The 22,470-nt window shown below is 48.4% G+C and overlaps 5 protein-coding genes across 5 annotated transcripts; 2 read left to right on the top strand and 3 right to left on the bottom strand.

Moving 5' to 3' along the window:
* Positions 1-1,077: 1,077 nt before the first annotated feature.
* Positions 1,078-3,430, bottom strand: DEU56DRAFT_872880 (uncharacterized protein; the record flags this gene model as incomplete). Its single annotated transcript, XM_041355817.1, has 10 exons — positions 1,078-1,259; positions 1,379-1,465; positions 1,521-1,714; positions 1,867-1,913; positions 1,972-1,976; positions 1,999-2,086; positions 2,434-2,799; positions 2,851-2,927; positions 3,006-3,096; positions 3,143-3,430. 10 exons carry the CDS (start codon positions 3,428-3,430, stop codon positions 1,078-1,080), a joined length of 1,425 nt encoding a protein of 474 aa, XP_041205091.1.
* A 1,360-nt stretch (positions 3,431-4,790) lies between these two features.
* DEU56DRAFT_758862 (uncharacterized protein) lies at positions 4,791-6,206 on the top strand (the record flags this gene model as incomplete). The annotated part of the gene is made up of 3 exons (XM_041350272.1): positions 4,791-4,962; positions 5,029-5,737; positions 6,014-6,206. The coding sequence occupies 3 exons, from the start codon at positions 4,791-4,793 to the stop codon at positions 6,204-6,206; spliced, it is 1,074 nt and encodes a 357-aa protein (XP_041205090.1).
* A 5,578-nt stretch (positions 6,207-11,784) lies between these two features.
* Positions 11,785-13,273, top strand: DEU56DRAFT_758861 (uncharacterized protein; the record flags this gene model as incomplete). Its single annotated transcript, XM_041350271.1, has 8 exons — positions 11,785-11,827; positions 11,906-11,973; positions 12,124-12,164; positions 12,323-12,392; positions 12,445-12,496; positions 12,594-12,639; positions 12,726-12,809; positions 12,862-13,273. The coding sequence occupies 8 exons, from the start codon at positions 11,785-11,787 to the stop codon at positions 13,271-13,273; spliced, it is 816 nt and encodes a 271-aa protein (XP_041205089.1).
* A 5,241-nt stretch (positions 13,274-18,514) lies between these two features.
* DEU56DRAFT_758859 (uncharacterized protein) lies at positions 18,515-19,690 on the bottom strand (the record flags this gene model as incomplete). Its single annotated transcript, XM_041350270.1, has 2 exons — positions 18,515-18,528; positions 18,733-19,690. 2 exons carry the CDS (start codon positions 19,688-19,690, stop codon positions 18,515-18,517), a joined length of 972 nt encoding a protein of 323 aa, XP_041205088.1.
* A 1,407-nt stretch (positions 19,691-21,097) lies between these two features.
* Positions 21,098-21,841, bottom strand: DEU56DRAFT_916001 (uncharacterized protein; the record flags this gene model as incomplete). Its single annotated transcript, XM_041357813.1, has 1 exon — positions 21,098-21,841. The coding sequence occupies one exon, from the start codon at positions 21,839-21,841 to the stop codon at positions 21,098-21,100; it is 744 nt and encodes a 247-aa protein (XP_041205087.1).
* Positions 21,842-22,470: the final 629 nt, after the last annotated feature.

Raw genomic sequence — 22,470 nt, 5'->3', positions numbered from 1 at the left:
TCGCCGCATTTCCTCCTTAAGAAGCAACACTTCTTCATTCCACCGTTGTGCGCGTGCGCGAGACTTGGCCCATTCTACACGCAACACTACCGTTTATTATCAGAAAAAAACATCCATAAATGTAGCAGTGAATATGCTCACCATCACTCAGACCCGCATCACTTTCGTCAGCCTGAACTCCCGAAGCAAACCAAATCCACGACGTCATCTGGTAGCCTTGCCCTAATCCACGAGATTCGTCTCGCTCGGATCTCGTCCTTCCACGCATTCCAGTGGTACTCCTGGCATCCGACACCATGTCGACAGGTGCCACAATGTCCTTCGCCTCTAGACATCGAAATTCCCCCTCCAGCTCGTTGCTTCCGATCAGTTCTAGCAATGCTGACTGAGTGACACGGTACTTTCCAGCAGCAGCATTGATTTTGCTGTCGAAGCGGGCAAGAAAGGAAGTTGCGCGAGTGTTGGCTCGTTGTCCACGTAAATCGAGATTGCAGGTGTTTGACGAAATGGGATTTGGTATGTAGTTGCCTGCGCAGCTTATCGAGTGAATCACGACACTGCCCCTTACGGAGTTCAGCCTCGATGTGAGCAATATCGTTCATACACATGACTTCTCGATCAGGCGGGAGGGAGTGCTGATGGTAGCCAGAGAGATTTGTCCTCGACGTCATCAGACGAGTTCTCGTCACGCTCTTCAATCCAGCTTTCGATACCTACCATATATGCTTTCTGTATGCCACGGAAGCGGTCTAGCTGCCGTCAGTAGTGTGACCCGGCGTTGGTGAAGTTCGGCATACCCATTCACACTAAGAGATGATGTGAGATCAAGTTTGATTCGTCGCCTGGCAATGATCAGAAGACGGTCTCAGACACTGCAGAAGCAGAACTCACTGTGATTCTTCAAGAACCAGGCCCATGTTGATGAAAGAACTAGGAGTCATATCATGCGGAAGTTGACGCCCGTGACTGATAGCAGTCCTCTCGTCGTCCGCAAGATTAACACGTACTTGTGCTTCTGAAAGGTCTGTTGGACCAGAATCAGCTTCAACAAAAAAAAATCAAAAGTATGAATAGAAGTTACTGATTCTGCTGAGCACATATGGATTCGGACTTGATTTGTCGCTGTTCCCAAGCCTCGACCATCGCAGTCCATTCTCCTCGATGGCCATCATCAATCGTCAAATTAAAATCACGCAAAAAGGACTGGTGGCGACCACGTTCCTTGATGGCATTGAGAAGTTTTCTCCATAGCAAGAGTCCTGTAAAGCGAATGAGTCGTTGGGTTGGTGGGAACAGAAAAAAAAATCTTACCTAGTCCAGTATATTTGCGCCAGTTGTGATGTCCGAAATGGTCGTCGAGGACATCGTGTTCGATAACCGGCGCCCATTTCCTTTGTGCTGTTTGCAACACGATTCATCTCTGCCCAATTGCGCTCGATTCCCTCGCCATCAGTCCGTCCTACACCTGGCATAAGGTTCAAGGAATGCGGGATCGCACATTTTTCCTCTGTGCGCAGGACAGTGAAACTTAGGGATTCCAAAAATAAATGCTGCAAGAGTGACAGCCGCTGGCATCTGAAGATGTTCTGGAAGCTCATTCATTCTCTTTGCGAGATTGAGCTTCCACTGGCAAGCGATGTCATAAGATATGACGACGGAGAGAAGGAGGAGAGGTATGATGGATGAAAAAAAGATGAAATCCATATTAGCGTATCTGAATTCTTCATTAGACGGTTGGATACAGACAGTTTAAACAATAATACCTTTCACCCTTTTGAAGGTCTCCAACTCCTTGAGGTCGAACAAATTCATGGCGCGCTGCAAAGACATAAGCCGACACCAGTCACTCGCAGCCCATTTGAGTACTTCGATTCAGCGTGCGCCAATGTCTTAAACCCTGAACAAGTGCTAATCTAGTCGGTTGGTCTCCTTTTAGCATGGACAACACGAGTGAAAATTTCAAAAACCTACATCAGCTTGGCTTGCATTCTTGAGTACAGTGTTCTGTGTAAGGTTTGTCTGGAACGAAGTATGCCAGACCTGTGTACAGCCCAGGATCGGCTACGCCAGAAGATCGATTCCTGTTCTTGAGGCGGAAGTTGGCATCCATAGCGATAATGAGATAGTAGAGAAATCTATGAGGGGGGGGGGGACATTTAATGAATGCAGCGAATGTTTAAAAAACCTACTTCATTGATCCCTCTACTTTGTCCCAGTCTTCCGGCAAGTTGACGCCAGGCTGTGGACAAGCGGGACACTTGATGGCTAATGCACCAGGCCCAGTCTTGTAGATGCCGCCCATTATATTGCCACGGCCAGCTTGCTTCATAAATTTAATGTGCCGAAATTGATGGACCATCCTCATAAATTCCTTGTACCGAGACTGTGACAGCAGTTAATATCTGCAAGACATAGGCCGTTGCAATAACATACCTTAGGTACATTCAAACCCGTGTTGTCAGTGAGTCGTTCAAGACTTGAGTAGAACTCGTAGCCAGATACTTTGCTTGACCACGTCAAAACAAGGAAGAACTCTAGAACCCGTTTCGTACAGGCACTCTGAGGAAAATGTAGGGTAGCCGGGTACCACTCGCAACGTAACAGTTGCTGGCGATGAGAAATTCGCTGATGGCACCCACAGAAATCAACATGTACTCGATGAATTGCGTTGGTGTGAATAACGACAAAGGAAATATGCCCTCTTTGCGGACATAAACATGGCATGCCTTCGTGTCCCAGTTGAACTCTCAAGCCCATGTCGGCCAAGGCAGTGCGCTCAAAATAAATCCCGTTCCATTTCTATGCATCATCAAAAAACTAGAAATAAAACCAGAGCTTTGAAACACTCACATTGATGATATGTAGAGGGTGATGTGCATGCTTTAATAAACAACAAGTCTTGCACATAATCTCCGGTCCAAAACAATCTTCACAGCGATACAGGCGTTCCTGTATGATGTTATTATTGATATCACTGCATGAACACGGTGTCGTTGCCAAGCTACCACGGCCCTCCAGACGTAGCTCCTCGAGAAGGTATTCTTCACGGAATCCAACATGCTCCTTGACGCCCATCCATTCATGCAAAGGTGCATCCTATAAAGAGTTAATTTTGCGAAGGGAAAAATTGGTGAAATCTCACTGAGTTCGCGTAACGTTTTGCTGGCGCCTTGACCACCATGACGGGTTGGGGCTCAACATCGTTGTCGAACACAAAGTAATCACCAAGGGTTGACTCCCAAGTATCAGTTTGCAGGGGAAATTGGTGTTCCACCCCATCACCCGCCCTATTTTTTGTCGGGGAGCAAGGCATGATGACTTGCCTGCGACCGCTGGCTGATACTGCTACCATCCTGGCATAGGCTGTTGTCGTATCATCGTCCGAATCGGACTCATAGCGGTATGCCACATATTTTCTTTTCCTTGCCATGAGTAAGGCTCGTTCGAGGGGGAAATTATAGTAGAGCTTACCAGTAGACATGTGCTCCCGCGAGTAAGTTCCTCCCTCCTCCGAGTCGTAGTGCTTCAAAAAAGAAGCATGTACAAAAGAGGGTGTCAGACGATCACATCGGAGGCAGATAGATATATCAAGAAGTACCTGGTCGATTCATTGCTTGTTCGGTTCATAATGTATATGCACCGAAGTCAGACTAAGCCCTGTTAAATATTTAAAAGCGTGAATTTGAAAATTTGAACTTGAACCCAACCGACCTAAACCCTCAGACATGTCCACCGCTAGTACGCCTCCGCCCTCGCCTGACATGTCCACTACACCCACACCTCCACCCTCACCCAACATCCCCACCGCTCCTATGCCTTCTCCCTCGCCTGACAGCAATACTCCACACAACGTCGGGAGTGTCTTCCAGTGTGGACACATAGATGTTGAACTTGAAAGCATCTGTGGTCCGTGCGGTGGTCGAGTGGCTCGAATTTGCATGCCAAACTGCTGTGGTGAGATTGATTATCGTTGACAGAATCCAGTACTCACCCGCTTCTTAGTCAAGCTTATAGCAATCGCTGTTGTGGAGGTATTGACTACTGATTCAACGAAGAATCGAAGCTTCCGTCATCTGATCCGTGAAGTCATTATGGAGGAAGCGGAGGATGATTATAATGCACGACTTCGAGCATACCACGCAGCTGTGGATGCAGCAGCTTCAAATTACGCTGTTCCCATTACAGACGCTGGCACTGCGACGGATGTCGATTCAACCGAGTGATCATGTACGTCCAATCTTGTTAAATATGTTGATATGATTGTTGAATATTCTGTTCCTTCAAGGTCAATGTTTAATCAGCGTCGAGACTCGAAACACGTTGTATTAGGAGGTTCGGCAGCAGAGCAGTCTTAGGGGCTATTCTTAGTTAGGTTCAGGGTTCTGGGGTCTCAGACCCGGTTGGAAGGTTCATTAGAGTAGCAGATTCCCAGGGCAATAGACATCACTTCCATTGCCAGCAGCCACCAGTGACAAGGCGTAGCCTTTCCAACTGGTGACTAGAGTGAGCAGAACGCAACGGCTATCTTATTGGACGACCTTTGTCGTCTGCGCAAGATTTCGCACTCGGCTGACGACGGACCAACACTCCGACGCACGGTTTCAGATAGCCAACTGTCGCCCCCCAGGAAAATTGTCTTCGGATCAGCCCTACCAGTCCTTCCGCACCCTAAGTCTCATTTCAACCCCCCTAACGCTAATCTACGGTTCATAAAACAGCGACTTGCTTTGACCAAAGTACCACAAGCACCATTTGCAACAGTTCCGGCCCCACCCGCACCCAGTACCCTAATGTCTAGCACCACCATCACACCCCAACCCAGCTTCTACGGAGATTATGAGAAAGGTGAAGAGCCTACGAACTGGCTGCGCAAATACGAACTGTCATTACCCACCACCGCAACCGACACTGACAAACTCAGTCGGTTCGAACTCCAATGTGCCGCCGCAAGCCCAGCAGAGAGTTGGTACGCAAGTCTTCCAGCAACTGACAAGGCAACATGGGCCGCGTTTTGAGCGGCATTCAAAGTAAGATGGCCTCAGCCAACCCAGGTCACCTTAACGGTAGCGCAGAAGAAGGAGCGAATCAAGGCAGTAGTACTAAAGGAGGAGGAGATAGGTGTGATGATAGAGGAGGAGCGGGGACGAGAATGGGGACATGTGAGATGGGCGAAGAAGGTCGCGCGAATGGCCCAAGGATTCAATGACACTCAATGTCACTTACTAGACGTCGTGTTGGACAACACTCCGGAAGTCCTGCGCGACCTACTGGTCGACAACTATACCTCCTGGACGGATTTTGAAACGGATGTAGCAAAAGTTTCAGCAGCCCAGCTACTCAGGGCGAAACAACGTCTGGTCATGGACAGGAAACTCCGCGAGGACGTAGACAAGCTGCAGAACCAAACAGCCGACGAGCGTAAAGCAGCCCAAGCCCCCCAACAAACAGTACAAGCTCCCTACGTCTCGCAACCGCCATACAGGTACAACTATCGCTACAACCCCACCATGATGCCGCCCCCTCAGAGTCAAACGCTGGTGCCCCCAGCTCCATCGATGTTCCAACCACCACCAACGCTCATGACGCCCCAAGTTCCCCAAACACCACAAGCTGCACATTTGTTCACCCAGACAGCTCCAGTAACGCGCGGCAACTTGTTCTATGGATACAGAGGGTATCCACAGACCCCAACACGCCGAGGAGGCTCACCTGCAGACCGCATGCGTACTGCAGCACAGTACACTACGATCCCACACCATCCTAACTCCGAGGCTGGCAAGCAAGCCTACGCGCAGCAAATCCAAGAGTGGCATGCGCAACACGGGACAGACGCTATTCCCAACTCCCAGAGACCTTACCCGCTAAAACCTGGAACGTCACCTATAGGATCAAGGGAGTGTTTTAGTTGTGGCATGGCGACAATGCCACCACACCAGGCGTACGATTGTGCTGGCGAACCAGTCCCCACACAGGAGACGAAATGGAGAGAGACTGTGTCGAGATTAGTGTCCAGAACGTTGGCAACACCAACCACACCGGGGCCAACATCAAATGTCCAGTTCGTGTCGAACGCAACACCAACGCAGTATAACATGCCGCAGAACTCATATCCGAACCCGACAGCAGCATACCCTCAATACTCGTACTTTGCTGAACCATACGAAGCTTATCAGGGCGCGGGAAACGAGTTCGGACCGCAGCAGTAGGGGACCTACCTGCGGTCCCAACATCAGCAGCCCCATCGCTCTCTAGTTCCCCAAGTCTACTTTCAAGCAGCCTGCCCTCAGTATCCACCTCCGCATTCACGACACAATTCAATACCTCAGCGCCCAACACCCCAGCCATGCAGATGGCGGAAACATTGAGCATGGACGACACAAGTAGAGACCTCATCATGCCAAGCATCGATGTTTCCGCGACAGAGGAAAACTTGCAGCAAACACCAACATCACCCGTTAGCGTTGATTCCAGCTCGTTCCTCATGGACCTTCCATTTCCAGAATCCGACTTTACTTCTTTATTTAACCCAGACCACACAGACTCACCCCCTAGTAGCCCTCCGCATGTTGAAACCCACCTAGTAGCAGAAGCTGACGCATCGAGTTCGTGGATTACCGTACAGAAACCAGTAGACCACAGCACTACTACAGATAGTTCCTTCGTCACGCTAAGTCTTGTATCTACTTGTGAATCGAAAGCCTCTTCTGACTGTTACTCGGGCAGAAGCGAACAGTCAATTGTCGACCTTTACACCGTGTCAGATAACGATGACGTACCAAGCAACACGATCGAAAGTACCCCATTCGTCACACAGATCATCTTATATGGACCGGGAGCAAAACGTCGTGCTTTCAAGCTAATGTCGACGACGGCGCCATGATCAACGCAATAGACCTTAGAGCGTTCAACAAAGCTGCAAAACACCTTAGGAAACTCACGAAGTCGAATCGCGTTCTCCGCATGGCTAACGGTACTCAGGTACCATCACATGGAGTTTGGACGGGAACGTTCCAGTGGAACAAAGCCAAAGTCCGCACGTCTTTCGAAGTCTTCGATGGAGGCGGCGTCTGGAACGTTCTGATCGGAAAGCCTCTTTTGGAACAACTACAGGCTAAACATGACTACGGAACTGACACCATTTTAATTCCAGCTTCACCCCATCCTTACACCATCAAAAATATCGCTAATACACCCGCAGCACCACGACCCAAGTCCCTTCAAGTACATAACGAGCCCCAAGTACATAATGAACCCCAAGTACATGATGACGGCCCCGTCTTCCTAACGATAACTGTACCATCCGAACCTAAGCCCCGTCCCCAACCTTCTGACTCAATAACAACTACTAATGAACATTTTGTATTTACAGTTAATCCACAGTGTACAAACGAGCGACTGGAAGCATACACAGACGCTCTATCGCAGGCAGGAGCCCACGTAGTTATAGCTAATCGCCAACCGCACCTAAGCCCAGCAGACGAGACTTCAACGAATACGCCTTGCTCACCTATCGCGTATTCAGCAGAGGACGTTCCACCGGATATATCGACAACGACGACACCAGTGTGGCCCGTATCAGAAGAACCGGAAGATCACAATTTGGGAGAAATTCCTGAGTTTCCCGCATCATCGCCAACGACAGGTATATATTCACGACACACTAACCCATTCAAAGCAGAGCGAGTAGCAGAAATCCTGCAACAGATCAAGATCGGCGATGACCTCACCCCAGCCCAGAGAACACAGGTGCGTGACTTGTGCGCAGAGTTTGCTGACACTTTTGCGTTGGCAGTTAGCGAAGTTTTCCCAGTGGATTTCAAGATGTTTAAACTTACCTTCCCGGAAGGCACGAAGTTTAACACGAAGGTTAACCAACGGCCGTTGACACCGCCACAACGTGCATTCTTGTATGACAGGCTGAACGAGCTAGAAACCGCGGGCATTATCCGTCGTATCGCACCAGAGGACGTAAAGGCAGCCAGCCCAACAGTATTGGCCCAGAAGGCACATGGCACTGGGAGCCTTCCCCTAGAAGAACTCTTGCACCGCGTTAATGATCAGTGCGCAGCACATGGTCTCCCGACGCGAGACGACCTACCTCGAAGACCAGCAACTGGAACTACTAACGCAAACAAGAATAGCACGCCAAAATGGAGAATCTGCCAGAACTTTGCGGAAATCAACAACGCCAGTCAAATTCCCCCACTGCCCCAAGGCGACATTCGAGCAAAACAACAACGTCTAAGCGGACATCGATGGGTCAGTATAATTGATTTCGCAGCGGGGTTTTATGCTATTCCGGTAGACGAAAGCACTCAGCCATATTTAGCCTTCTACACCGAGGGACGAGGATACGAGTGTTATTGTCGCATGCCGTTTGGCTTAACGGGCGCCCCAACGAACTTTGGGGACATGGCCGCCATCGCGCTAAGAGATCTCATTGGGCTATTATTTGAGTTATACGTTGATGACACTGGCATGGCAGGTGACATTTTCAAGGAGAAACTATCGCGTCTGCGCAAGTTCTTCGAGCGCGTACGATCAATGCGTCTCTCCCTATCGCCGTCAAAGACTCAGTTGTTCATGTCGGAAATCGTCTTTGCGGGAGCCAGGGTCGGAAAGGAGGGAATCAAACCGGATCTTTCAAAACTATCCGCAGTAGTAAACTGGGAGATTCCTAATACGGTACACAACCTCATGCAATTTCTCGGACTCACTGGATATTTCAGGTCGCTCATCAAAGACTACGCACGAAAAGCCGCGCCCCTCACAGATCTAGTACGACGCCTTGGTACACCACCGGAAGGACAGCGAGTGGGCCGTTTCCGATACCGTCAACACCTTCGAACAACTCATCTGAAATCACGCTGGGGACCGCGACATACAGAGTCGTTTATGAACCTCAAGAAGATCCTAGTCGAGGAACCCGTTCTAAAGAGTCCCCGATTCGATGGCACGCCCTTCATCGTCACAACGGACGGGTGTCAAGAAGGCTTCGGGGCGATCCTTAGTCAAAAACATACCACGACACTGTCGTCTGGTAGCATAGTCACGGCGAATCACCCTATAGCATATGCCTCGAAACGGACGTCGAACACAGAAGAGAAGTACAAGCCTTACCTTCTGGAATTTGCTGCACTGAAATTCGCTCTAGATCAGTTCTCCGATATCATTTGGGGCTCACCGGTTGAGATAGAAACGGATTGCCAAGCCTTGAGGGACACCTTACTCAGTTCAAAGTTAAGCACCGCGCATGCCCGCTGGAGGGATGGCATCTTGGCCTACCACATTATAGATGTGCGACACCGGCCTGGCGTCACCAACACAGCAGCAGACGGGTTGAGCAGGAGCTTCGTGACGAGGGAGCCATCTCCTGGAGATGGAGCGGAATGGACCGTCAACGAAGATTGGGAAGCCACGAAAGGAATCGTCCAAGATCTATTCAAGGTATCATCATCCAAGAACCCACAAGAAGACTCGTCTAAGAACCCCCATGGCCCCAACGCCTCGTCTAAGAACCCCCATGGCCCCAACGCCTCGTCTAAGAACCCCCATGGCCCCAACGCCTCATCTAAGAACCCCCATGGCCCCAACACCTCGTCCAAGAACCCCCATGGCCCCAACGACTCCTCAAAGAACCCCCAAGACTCGTCCAAGAACCCACAACGCAATCCAATCGAGGTGACGTCGCCCGTACTCATGACGAATAACCATGACCCGCACATTACAGATCTCCGCAACAGATTCCAGCAAGAACCTTTGTTCTTAGAGGTCGTCGAGGCACTGTGTGACCTAGACTCAGATAAACCAGTCAACGTCAAAAGGCGCGCACGACATAGGGCCCAGCAGTTCTTCATTGAGGACGACAAACTCTGGAAGATACCTAACAGACCATCAACTAGAGTCCAAAGCAGGCTGGAGTGCGTGCCCCAAAGCGAGGCGATTGAACTGGCTCGCAAGGAACACGTGGAACATGGACATTGGGGGCGAGATATGATCAAGTTACAGCTAATCGACCGCATATGCAGCCCCCGTCTAGACCGATCAGTCACCACCGCCATCCTCGAATGTGGGCAGTGTAAAAATTTCGGTGCGACGCACCTTAACTCTTTACTTGAGCCCATCATACGGCGACATCCATTCGAGCTCTTCGTGGCTGATTATCTGACGATGCCGAAGTCAAAAGGGGGATTTACTAACGTTCTGCTGATTATAGACACATATTCACAGTTTGTATGGGGCTTTAAGCTCAAAAACCACGGCACGGCGAAATCGACCGTCGCAGGACTCGAAAGCATACGACACAACTTCAGCACCCCAGAAACGTTGATGACGGACGGTGGAAAGCATTTTGACAACGAAGAGGTCAAGATTTGGTGTGAAAAACACGATACGAACCGCTACGTTACTCCCGCATACGCACCATGGATTAATGGACTGGTCGAAGGTACTAATAAATTATTATTAGGTCGGTTGAAACATATGTGCGCTCCACATCTAGGCGAAGACAACACCACGGACGTCGACCCCGAATCCGTCACCACGCGCTGGTCAGACCATTTCGAGACCGCTATCGAACACCTCAACACGCGGATTCTGCCCTCGTTTAAGTTCTCACCAAAAGAACTGCTCTTAGGTCTTGTCATTAACACTCCGCGTACCCCACTCAACGACACGACGAACCAACCCACACCAGACGAAGCTCACGTGCATTCAGCGTACGTCTCTCAACAAAGAAACGACGCCCTCGCGAACGCAGTAGCCAACGCTATCAAACGGAAAGCGGCGTTCAGTCGACGAGTAGTGTCCGAACACCAAGGTGAGGTAGTTTTCGAGCCTGGACAGTTAGTTCAAGTATATGCCAGTGATATAGACAGCAACTTCAAGGCGTCTCGAAAGATCATTCCGAGATGGTCAGCACCTCGTCGAATCGTGACGAAACGAATCAATTCGTACACGCTAGAAACCCTAGAAGGATTCCCCATGGCCGGATGGTATCACGCAAGGCGCCTAAGGCGCTTCCTACCACGAACAGGCACTCTGCTAGCAGAAGCAGAAGGATAGAGGCTGGCAGAGAACAGGGGACTCGTTTGGCTCGAGCATTCGACGACCCCGGAGTGTCGTATTTTAGGGGGGGGCACTTGTATTAGGAGGTTCGGCAGCAGAGCAGTCTTAGGGGCTATTCTTAGTTAGGTTCAGGGTTCTGGGGTCTCAGACCCGGTTGGAAGGTTCATTAGAGTAGCAGATTCCCAGGGCAATAGACATCACTTCCATTGCCAGCAGCCACCAGTGACAAGGCGTAGCCTTTCCAACGTAGTTACACTTTGTATTTCTTGCTTACAAATGAATCCCGTGTTGTGTCTAGTATGATATGTGTGACATTGTGTGTTAGTGCTCGTTCACCAGAAAAGAAATAACAAACCTTCATTATCTGACGGTGCTTGAGCTTGAGATTGGTTCGAAACACGTAGTTACATTTGTATTTCTTGCTTGCAAAGGAATCCCGTGTTGTATCTATGATATGTCAATGTGTTACATTGTGTGTTAGTGCTCGTTCACCAGAAAAGAAATAATAAACCTTCGTTGTCTGACGGTACATGAGCTTGAGATCGGTATGAGTATGTGGCGATGTGCTCCAACACGGTGCGTTGCAAATGGAATGGTACTAGTAGTTGTTTATGTCACATGAATATTGAATCATCACGGTGTATGATATCACTTATGCGTGCATAACATTGTTTTACTCAGTGTTCGTGAAAACGAACAAGATTGATATTACTTGCCATGTACTTTCGTTATCTGAAACTGGATAATCATCTTTGGATCGGTAAGAGCATGTGGTTGATTCATGATTAGCTCCAACATCATGATTGTGCGTTGTGATTGTTCAATGCACTCTGATCAGGCGTCAGTCTCACGTTCAACTTGTTCAAGTTAGCAGTTGTACCGTCAAACCATCAAGATTGTGACCTGGTACGTAGCTCATTAATAGTAGTTCGTTGATGTGCCTATCTCATTGATGCATGCATGATCGGATTCACGCACTGACTCTGAGAGTTAGTACTACTAGTTCAAGATAGTCCTACCATCGAATCAATATCACTGAAACACGGGTCAATCTAGCAGCCCTACCATCAAATAATCAAGATTACAGAATACACATAGTATGTATCTCTTTAATAGTAGTTCACGTTCATTGATTTACCCATGAGCATTTGTGTGTTGCGAAAGCAAGATCAGACTCGCGCGCTGAGCTGTAGACTCACCAGGTTATTGGCACCGTCAAATTAAATCAAGATAGCTGAAACACGAGTCTATGTAGCTCAACACAGTTACCTTCTGCGCCGTGTATTGAACGATGTGGACTTGAGGCCTTGAAGCGGGCATCTTCAGTAAGTGAAATCATTCATTATTTCCATTGATTGACTGTGTGTTTGCATTCAGTTCACGTGTACTACTATGTACATTGCCCCTCGCCATAGATCATCGATTTACGGTAATTGACTTCCTTATATCAAGGTGTTGCTTTCATTTCGTCACACCCACGATTTTTCCTCATGGTTCCCCCACTACTATTCATCACACTGTTGCAGCCAGACAGCAGGCCTCCCACGAGAAACGCAGAAGACATTACGAAAAGTAAGTTCAATTGTTCTTACTACCTCTCTCCCTGTAACTGAAGTGTTTAGGCACCGAGACGCTATTTTATTGAAACATCGTCTCAGTCGTACAAACAACACTCCCTCCGTCAGATTCCCCGAGTCTAACGCAAATGACATGTCGGATGACGAGGTTGACTTTGAGGCAATGTACATATTCTTTTCGATGGCAATTAATTGTGTTCTTAATGATCAACTGTAGTGTCACTTTATCCGATTGTTTGGAGCTCGTACGCGATGCAAAGAACAAAGTCCTGGCAATCGTTCCTTCAGGGATACCCACAGTATACGTCGAGAGTGTCCTCCGCAAATATGCGATGTCATTGTGCACCAGTGTCGTCGGGGACATTGAGATACTCAAGGATGCGCTTGGTTGCATTGAGCCCTATTTGATATGGGCACAGCAGGGGCAGGACAAGATATTCAACATGTGTGGCATATGTGACGAATGGCGCGCTGCTGATGAGGTTTCTAGCTTCATTGGGCATCTGGTAGCTATGCTGGAGGATCTATACAGACTAGCCGTTTGGGGTGACCTTGACGAGGCTTATTTACTTGGGGAAACAATGTACCAGAAGGTCTTGGGACTGCCGGCTCCTGGAGTCGAGCTCTGACTTCCTCATTTTTAGAGTAGATAATGCCTTTGTTCCATGATCTACCAGCGAGCACGGGGAGAAAATCAAATTGACGAATTGCATATTGCATTGACTTCATGTAAGATACAAAAGTAGCCAAACGTAAGATGTATTCAAGCGAACAGTAAGCTCGATGTCTAGCCTAGCGGTCCATCAATGAGTGAGTCTCTATTACTGCCGGTTACACGTCCTCTTCGATGATGGTTCATTGGCCTGCGTGTCGGAACGACCCCGTTTCTTGTTGTGACTGGGAGCCATAGATTTCGACATAGAACGAGTTGCTATGAGTTGGTCCAAAACCCACATGACGTCGTCTGCAGCATCCTTCCAGCGTGAGTCTTCGTAGCCTTTGCCATCGACGCCGTCTGCCCACCATTTCAAGGTGGCTACAACTGAGAGCATGCCGTTTACGCCTAGGTTTGTCAAGGGAGTCCCAACTGCCGTCATCTGTGCGAGGGAAAATCGGACCTGCCGTGAGTGTCGGCACCTGACATTTTCTCCACTCCGGTTGCAGCATGAGCCACCATGACCACCATTGCGATATGAATGTGTTGAGATCAGGTATAGTTGGTTTCCCTTTACGTCCCCGGGAAATCCACCAGTGGACTTCGACTGGACGATGTTCGCATCCCAAGACGGCTTTCTCGTTCACGAAGCTTGATGCATCCTCAAGGCGCACCAGCTTGTCAAATAACTGGATCAACTGAGGAGAAGTCGGGGCAGGATTCATCAACTGCTGGAACGGATTTCTGAACCATGGCGGGCTGGATGGGAGTGTAGGTAAGCTGAGCGATAGGTTGCCATCAGGAGAGGCTGTATGTAAACATGAGTGACTAATGGCGTACAAGGAGAAGCATCGATTACATACTATTTGCAGTCCGATTTGAATTAACCGCATGTTCATTAAGAGTCGTGTTGAGAGGGGTGTGACGATCATCCACAGCCCCTTCAGTGTCTCGTTCGGCAGAGGGTGTATCATCCATGTCGTGACTATCAACAGGCTCGTGGATTTGATCCTGTGAAGGAATCTCGGTTGCTGTGTTGAAACAATATTAACATGTTGGTATACCAAGCACCAATACTCACCAGGGGCAGCTATCCCAGAGTCGTCTCTGAGACATGGATCAATCATGTTGTCATTGAAAGGTGGGCGGGGGATGGGATTGTCAGCAGGTGACTCAGTTGCGGTGGCAGATGCGCTTGCTAAGGAGATATCAGTCCAATACACTTGTAAGACAAATTAAATGACACATTTACCAATTGGAGCTGGAGGCTGATCAACAGTCATCATGGCATTGTCAACAGAGGTGTCTTCGCGAAGCTCATCAATTTCTTCCGTGTCGTCCGGCACTTCAGACACAGGACATGACACTTTGGATAAGCGATCCGGCCCTTCGGACGCGAGATGGCTCTTCTTGGCCTTGAGTTGTCTGCGAGCCGCTGCTTTGTGGCGTGGACTAAAGTGTGTAACGCCATAGTTTCCTTTGCGTGGTGAAAATGGAAGTACCCGTCTGGAACCATGTTCTTCTTCGCTGTCTGTGGAGCTTGACGAAGTTGAGGACGAGGAGGAGGAAGATGATTCTGACGAAGACGACGAAGAGGATGGGGAAGATGATTCTGACGATGATGCGTCCATCTCGGAGCACTCAGAAGAAGGCTTACGCCGAGAAACACGTCCCCGTTTGGTACCTTGTTGCTTTGATTTCGTTCGGGATCTATACCCGGCCGTTGGTGCTTTAGTCACTTGATCTTCCTCGGCATCAGATTGGTCGCCTTCCTGCGGCAAAGTGTACAGGTCATCCACGTCAGTCTGGGAGGCGACGGGAATCACAATCATGTGTAGCTGATGGTGTTCAGCATGAAGTGAGATGATATAAGTAAAGAACATACTGTAGGCGTGCGATAGGTAATCTTGAAAAGATTTGATGACAGTCTTGAATTTCGTCCTATCTCGCGTTTGCCAATTGCATGGTTTGGCACTCAGGTCAACGCCCTCGTGCATACTTACAGTGTGATATTAGTTCTGTGTTGGAACGAACATCAAAAAACACACCTGACGACGGTGATTTTGCCTCGCTTGCGTGGTTCGGGTCCACCAACCAAAAGGGAGACGTGCATGCCGAGAATTTCAGACATACCAGCAAGAATCGGCCCAGCGAAAGTTGCCAGGTTGTCCAGAGCCCTAAGTTAGTTCTCAATACAGATGCAAACGAAAGGATTTGAATGCTTACGCTTGTCTGTCGACGGGAGATGTGGAAGGAGGAGCTTCGAGGTGTGCCTTCCATTCTTTGACTGCTGCTTTACCTTCGTCTTGCGCTGTATCCCTCCAACGCTTCTGTTCTTCCTCAGATAGTTTTTTGAAGCGTTTGCGTGTGATCTCGTCACGGAAGGCCGCCATCTTCTTGCTGGGTAGCCCAGCCTTGCGCCACTTTTTGAGAAAATGGTGCTTAATGTCGGTCTTGAAATGGTCTTTCGACCACCGCTGGTGCGCTTGTAAGGCCTTCGGCTTTCTTTTTCGGACCCCAGAGAGTTGACTGAGAAGTCGAGCCCATTTGTTGTTCTCCAGCTTGCCGCGGCGTACTAACACTTTCCTTGAGGACTTCGCACGATAATCTAGCCAGCTCTTGATCGCCTAATAGAGTGTTGAAAAATCTATAGAAAAATGTATGTACAAAACGCGTACCTTCTGCATCACAAGAATCTTTTGCGATTTTTGCTTGAATTCGATTGGGGAAAGCAACTCGTCCGACTCCACCTGTAATCGATCATCTTCCGAGGGCTCGTCTGAAATCTTCAACTTCCAGTGGTAGCATTTGAAATATTCTTGCACCACCTCGTGGGCATAGTCGTTTGCTCGCGATTTTCCCTGATTGACGCGCTCACGGTAAGTGGACAAATGTCTATTGAGAAATGCCAGGCGCGAATTTTTTGCCCAGTTACGAAACAGCTTTTCAACATAGGCTGTTGGGATCAGTCATCGTTTGTTCCGGGAGCTGGTGTGGGGGTCGGATCTGGGTTGGGTAACGGGTTGGACAGCGCCACTACAGGTGTGTCGACTGGCGTGGGGCTGCTTGTTCTATGGGTAGAATAGTGAGTGAAAACCATCAGAAATCAAACCGACTCACTCCATCAGTTTGAGAAATATCGAATATCAGTGGAAAGTATTGACTGATTGTGATTGTGGTCAGCGTCCAGGTCCCCACTAGTGCAAACCAACCAAATATGATATATTTGAAATGTAAATATATCTATTCTACAATATATATTGAATATATGAATATTCCGAAGGAAATATTGGCGGCAGGCCCGGCAGGTATATCAACAGGCGACGGAATGCCTAGGAGGAGGGCCTCAGCCTGTGCGCGGTACAAGCCAGGTGTGTAGGTCAAACTGTGCTGCTGGTAATTGCCATCGAAAATGTCATTGCCAAAACCGGCCATTACCATATATATTTGGTCTAATACTACAACTACGGCTGAGGTACCCTACTGATCCAATGAAACCTCGACATAGATCTCGGTTCGTCGGGGCCTTCCAGTTCAGCACCCGGTCCACCTTTTCAGGGTCCATGCAGATTCCGTCTTTGCCAACTATGCACCCCAGTATTTTGACTTCCTCACACAAGAATTGTATTTTCTTCTCACTAAGGTAAAGTTTCTCTTTGTCCAATATCCTCAATACCGTCTTGATATGCTCAATGTGATCACTCAAGGTATCTGAGTATATTATGATGTCATCCAAGTAGACGTCCATCCACCTACCGAGGAACTCACCAAACAAGTGATTCATCAATGCTTGGTAAGTCGCTGGCACGTTGCAATCACCCTGTTGCAGTATGTGGCTAACCATATTTCCGTCCGGGGTGGTCATAGCCGTGCGACTCACATGCTCTGGTATCACTCGTATCTGCTCATATGCGTCCTGTCCATCCAGAACGGACCGGTATGCTTTCCCCGCGACTCGCCTCAAGATACCGTCCATATCAGGTAGGGGTGATGTTAGTTTCCTGGTGTTCTTATTTTGTTCGTGTAAGTCCACTACTGTTCGCAACCTCTCAGAACCAGGCTTACAAATGAATAACATAGGTACAGTGTTACCTGCACTAGTGACTTGCCACCTCCCTGTGGCCAAGTACGAACATTGCTTCTCTGCCCATTGGGGGCGTAGCACCTCAGGACATCGCGACGGGCGCCAAGGATAAATTTTGGATTCATCTATCAAAGGTATTGTGTGATTTATAGCACGAAGAGGAGGTAAGCCGGTGTCACTTGCTTTCGCGCAGAGTGGTCGCGTTAATTTCCTCAACTCCAAGCGCACTTTAGCCAGGTTCTCCTGGTATATTTCCAACACCCGCGATTCTAGCGTTGTGACCTCCTCCCCCTTCATTGGGAGAGGTTCGTTGCTTCCAATCACGACACAAGGTGGGTTCAATCCCATCAGTATCTTGTGTTGGAACATAAACAGTGTTCCCAATACTAAATCATAATTTTGCAGATTGATTATATCGAAATACCTCTCCACCTTTATTGACTGGTATTCCAATCGGGCCTTCACGCCATGGTTCACCTTCGACCTCAAACCTTGCACAGCTAGCTGGACCGTTATTGGTATTGCCAGCTCAACCAAAGGTAGTCTCAATTGCTCCGCCAAGGTTACTGACATAAAATCTGACAGGGATCCAGAGTCCAGCAGCGCTCTAGCAGGCTTGCCGTTTATGTGGACTATCACTACTACTGGCTTCGGGATTCTTCGCTTGAAATCCTTAGCCACCGCCGCACTTCGTTGTAGGGCAGGGCACAGTTATCAATCGGCATTTGAGACACAAAATTGAAAAATGAAGTACCGTGCTTTTACAACACTGTATCAAAACTTAGTTGTATTTTTCCTAGCAAGTAGTATGTGTCAAAATTGCATATTTAAAGTTTCAGAGAAAAATATACAACCGTTCATGCACGACACTCAAAACAGTGAGGGGACCTCTTTTTTGCTCATTAACACTCCATGAGACACGTGACTCATTACTAATCTTTCCTTATTGAAAGTTTTGAAACATTAGCAAAATTATTATCAGTTACACATAGCAGTCACCAGTTTTCTTCACCACACACTTAATTCTTGATGTCAAACAGCTTGAATATATGGTATGGATAGTTTGAATGTTTGTTAATATTTTTTGTGTTATTATACTGTTGAATATTGAACACAATAGAATTTAAATTTTCAAAGAGCTAAAACTAAGATTATAGACAGTACAAACACACTTCTCAAGCAAAATTTCATAGATGAAGTTTGGGCAAAATTTGATGCCATGTAAGAGGCAAGGTCAACAAAGCTTATGGAAGTATTATTGAGGCCATAAAGCGAGTTGTGGATGTGTGAGATGCATTTTGTATCATGGAGTGATAGTGTCTCACGGACCGATTGATAACTGTACGTACCCGCCGGTATTTGCTGACCGTTCAACTCAATGACAAACAGGTGAGATTCATTATAAAGGAATTGAGCATCGGGGGCAGGTGTGTAAATACTCCTGACCACATCGTCCAACTGACACTCATCCTCAGACAATTCCCCCCTATCAAGGAGTCTCAGTATGTCATACTCTTGTGCCGTAGCGTTGAGCTCATCATAAAGCGCTTCATAAGTCTTTGCTAGCCGTTTCTCATACCAATTGCTAACCTCGAACTTAGGGTTCTCAACCAACGACTCGGGTACAGTCACTTTGTAGGCTAACACGAGATCAAGGATCTTGTATACTCCTTCAGTCAAACGGACGCACTCGAAGCGACCTGATCTTGTGTAGTCAGGTGGGTCCTTGAGAAATGCACCGTGTTCACCCAGCAACTGGACGGCCCGATCTGAGAACGGCGTGCCCATGCGCTGGAGTTTATCGCAGGATAGCCGTCTCCACTGTCTCACTTCCTTGGGCCTCATCCCTTGTTGTTCGCCAACGTGTTGCGCATACCATCCCTCCAGCTGGAAGTTGGGATTTTTTAGCAACGGAGTCGGGACGGTAAGTTCTGGATCTAGTCTAGCTTCTCTATCCATAATAATGTATTCATCCTGTGATATGCAATATACCAGGAACCGTTCTGGGTCGATGAGCCCCCAAGGGTCCTGGTCCCCGGGGTATATTCCTCCATCCAAGAGGTATTTGGCCCTCCTTGCCAACACTTCACCCATCTCAGTGGGCTTCGATCCGTGTTGGTCTCTCTGTGAAACGCCCCTTGGTGAGATCATGTTATCGCTGACCCTTGTGCAACTTCTAGAGCCCTCATATTCCAAGGTCATGGATGCGCACCCAAGATCCGTAGCATCATTGGACGTGGTGATCTCCTCGAGGTAGCGCATCCTCTCTGTTTCATTCAGATCTACTTCAATGTTGTAGTTCTGCATTGCTGGTGGTGAGTTTCCCTTTCCTTCACATTTCACCATAGTCTGCTGAGGGCAGTTTCTAGATATGTGGCCTGGTTGATGGCAAACATAGCACAATCCTTCAGCGGCATGCCTCTCCTTCTCTGCTGGGCTCATTTTATCCCCCTTCCTTTCTACGAACTGGGGTTTGGGCCACCCATTATCCCGTGGTGGCCCGCCTGTTGTCTGTTGGGGACCACCTGAGGGACGATCACTCGAGGTCCGGTCATCCTTTCGCGGGAAACGACCACCTTGTCGCCGTCCATCCCTCCTATCCTTTCGTTCCTCATTCCTATGAGTGGTCCCCCCTTTTCTCTCATTGGACTGGTCAGTGTTACTTGTGCCCTTGTCTTTTCCACAACGCTCACGATTTCTCGATGGCACTGAATGTGCTATTTCTATTATTTCAGCGGTGTTCTTCACCTGCCTAAAGGAAGAAGTCTCTGGATTCAACTCCTTCTTCCACAGCTTGGTTTGCAGCATCGAGTTGAGCCCCGTCCAAAGGCGAGTCACTTTTTGACGTTCTGCTACATCCCCTATCATGTTCCATAGCTCACTTAGTTCATATATATATTCCCTCACTGATTTATCATTCTGATAGCATCGGTTCAACTTTTCACGCTGCTTCATCCTGAAGTCAATAGGGAAGCAGTGGTTGAACAGTTCTGTGAAGAACCCTCGCAACCTCCAGCGGTAAGGGTCTCCAGACACTTCCCTCGTGTAGAACTCACGAGCGTGACCTTTCAGGTAGTGTGCTAATATAAACACCCTCCTCTTCCTCTCCACCTGTCCGTCTTTCACATAGGCGGTTCCCTCAGTCAGGAATTGATGGAACACCCTTGAATCCAGCGCCCCATCATAATAGACTGGGGGAATAGGCTTTAAGGTGTTTTTCCTATTCTTCTTATTCTTCCTTTTCTTACTGCAACATTTTCTAGATTTATCTCTTGATTCGTCTGACGACGAGTCGCTGGATTCAGAGGAATTGGACGAGGAACTCGACAATTCAGATTCACTCGACGAAGACATTGAGGAGCTAGAATCACTACTATCCTCACTGTCACTTGGATCCGCTGCCGTGAGTTCTCTCCTGCCCTTGGATTTGGGCTTCTTCTTACTTTTGCTTCCCTTCAGTTGATCAAGTGCCTTCCCGATATAACTTCGGGGTGCTACTTGTTGCACTGGATCCATAGCTTGGGGAGTCATCCGGGCTGGTTCCGGACTTGACGCCCTATCAAGAACCCTCTCTACCATCCCCTCTACGGGGTTGGCAGTGTTTAGTTGAGTTTGACGTGCCCTGGATCCTCTGGACCCCTTCTTTGACGCTAACTTCCTTTCTAGTTCCCTCAGACGAGCTTCGTAGCGTTCAGTGAGTCGTTCCTTAACAGCTCATACTGCAGCTTCTGCCTTGAAACGAGATACATAGCTGGAGCTCTCCGTGAGTACTTGACTAGTGTTCTCGTTCCAGTTTTCTTCCCTGGGTTCTGTTACCTCACTAACATCTCCCTGTGCCTCATTAGGGGAATCTGTGTCTGAAGGCAGTCCCTGCCATCCACTTCTAATTCCTTTCATCAAGCGGAATGACTCCAAAGCTGCCCTTTGAGCGTTGACATCGACCTCATCGTCATCAAACTCGGTTTCGCCCCAGTTTCTTGGGTCAGGAGCCTTCCCTTTATCGTTAGAAGGTCCTTCCCCACGGGACGAGATACTCTCCCTTGAGGTATTTCTACTGACAGCCCTCTTTTGGGTCTCGATCCTCTTACGATCGCTTCCTGTCAGTTTGCTTTCTGCTAACTTTACCAGGTGTTCTTGTTCCTGGTTCAATTCCGAGGCTCGTGAGCCCCCTGTAGGTACTTCGCGTGAGGAGCTTCTCCTCCCGCATTTCGGTTGGACACTTGTCCATTCTGCGCTTGTCTGGTCGTCACCAGTTCCTGCGGATCGTTCGTCACTCGAACTATCATTCCCGCCATTAAGGTCAAAAGTGACCTTAGCTTTTCCTTTCTCAGATTTACTAACTACTACATTTTCTTCCGTAGTGTCTACTGATGCCGATTTATCGGCCGTCATGTCTTCCGTCCTCAATCCCGCAGGTTGGACTAATCCCACAGGTGTTGCCTCGAGCCCTCCAGGCATCGAGGGAATTCACGTCAACACAACATCGCTATATAAGCGGATTAGAGTGTTGACGGAGTTCGCAGGGGAAGGCGCCCTTGGCGCTACTCCCCCCAGAGAGGAGGAAATGGAAGAAAGCATGGACTCACTATTAGCACGCGGCATGCCAGCTGCCGGTCTAATGGGGGGATTACTGGTTAGCGCCTGTCGTGCGCGGTATTGTGTAGCGTATTGCATAGTTGACATAATGATAATGATTTGTTGCCTAGATTCAAAACGACGGGTTGGCCAAACCAGAGTTCCCGAATCGTAGGCGTGAATAGGGGTAAGCTTGTTGAAGGTTAAAAAATATGTGACGACTGTGAGAAGCTTATGGCTTTCAGAGGCGGCACAGTGGGAAATTCAGATGGACAGATAACCAGATACAAGATAAGATTATAGACTGCCAAACTATACTAGACAACGTAGGTAGGACTTTATAGTGTATAGTAAAGCAAGGTGCATGATAAATAAGAAATCAACTGTTAAAGATACTTTGTTTCATACGTGTCAGGGGGGAATCGATCTAAGACTCTCGACAACGTGCGTGATTGGTCTAGCCTCGGCCTATCCGTCACAATGTCCCCGCGTCAACTGTTGGAGCAATTATT

Source organism: Suillus clintonianus, assembly GCF_016758775.1.
Source record: "Suillus clintonianus strain FC179 chromosome Unknown DEU56scaffold_77, whole genome shotgun sequence".
NCBI classification, from domain to species: domain Eukaryota; kingdom Fungi; phylum Basidiomycota; class Agaricomycetes; order Boletales; family Suillaceae; genus Suillus; species Suillus clintonianus.
Note: the sequence above shows the minus strand (reverse complement) of the source record. Positions and strands in the feature narration are given on the sequence as shown.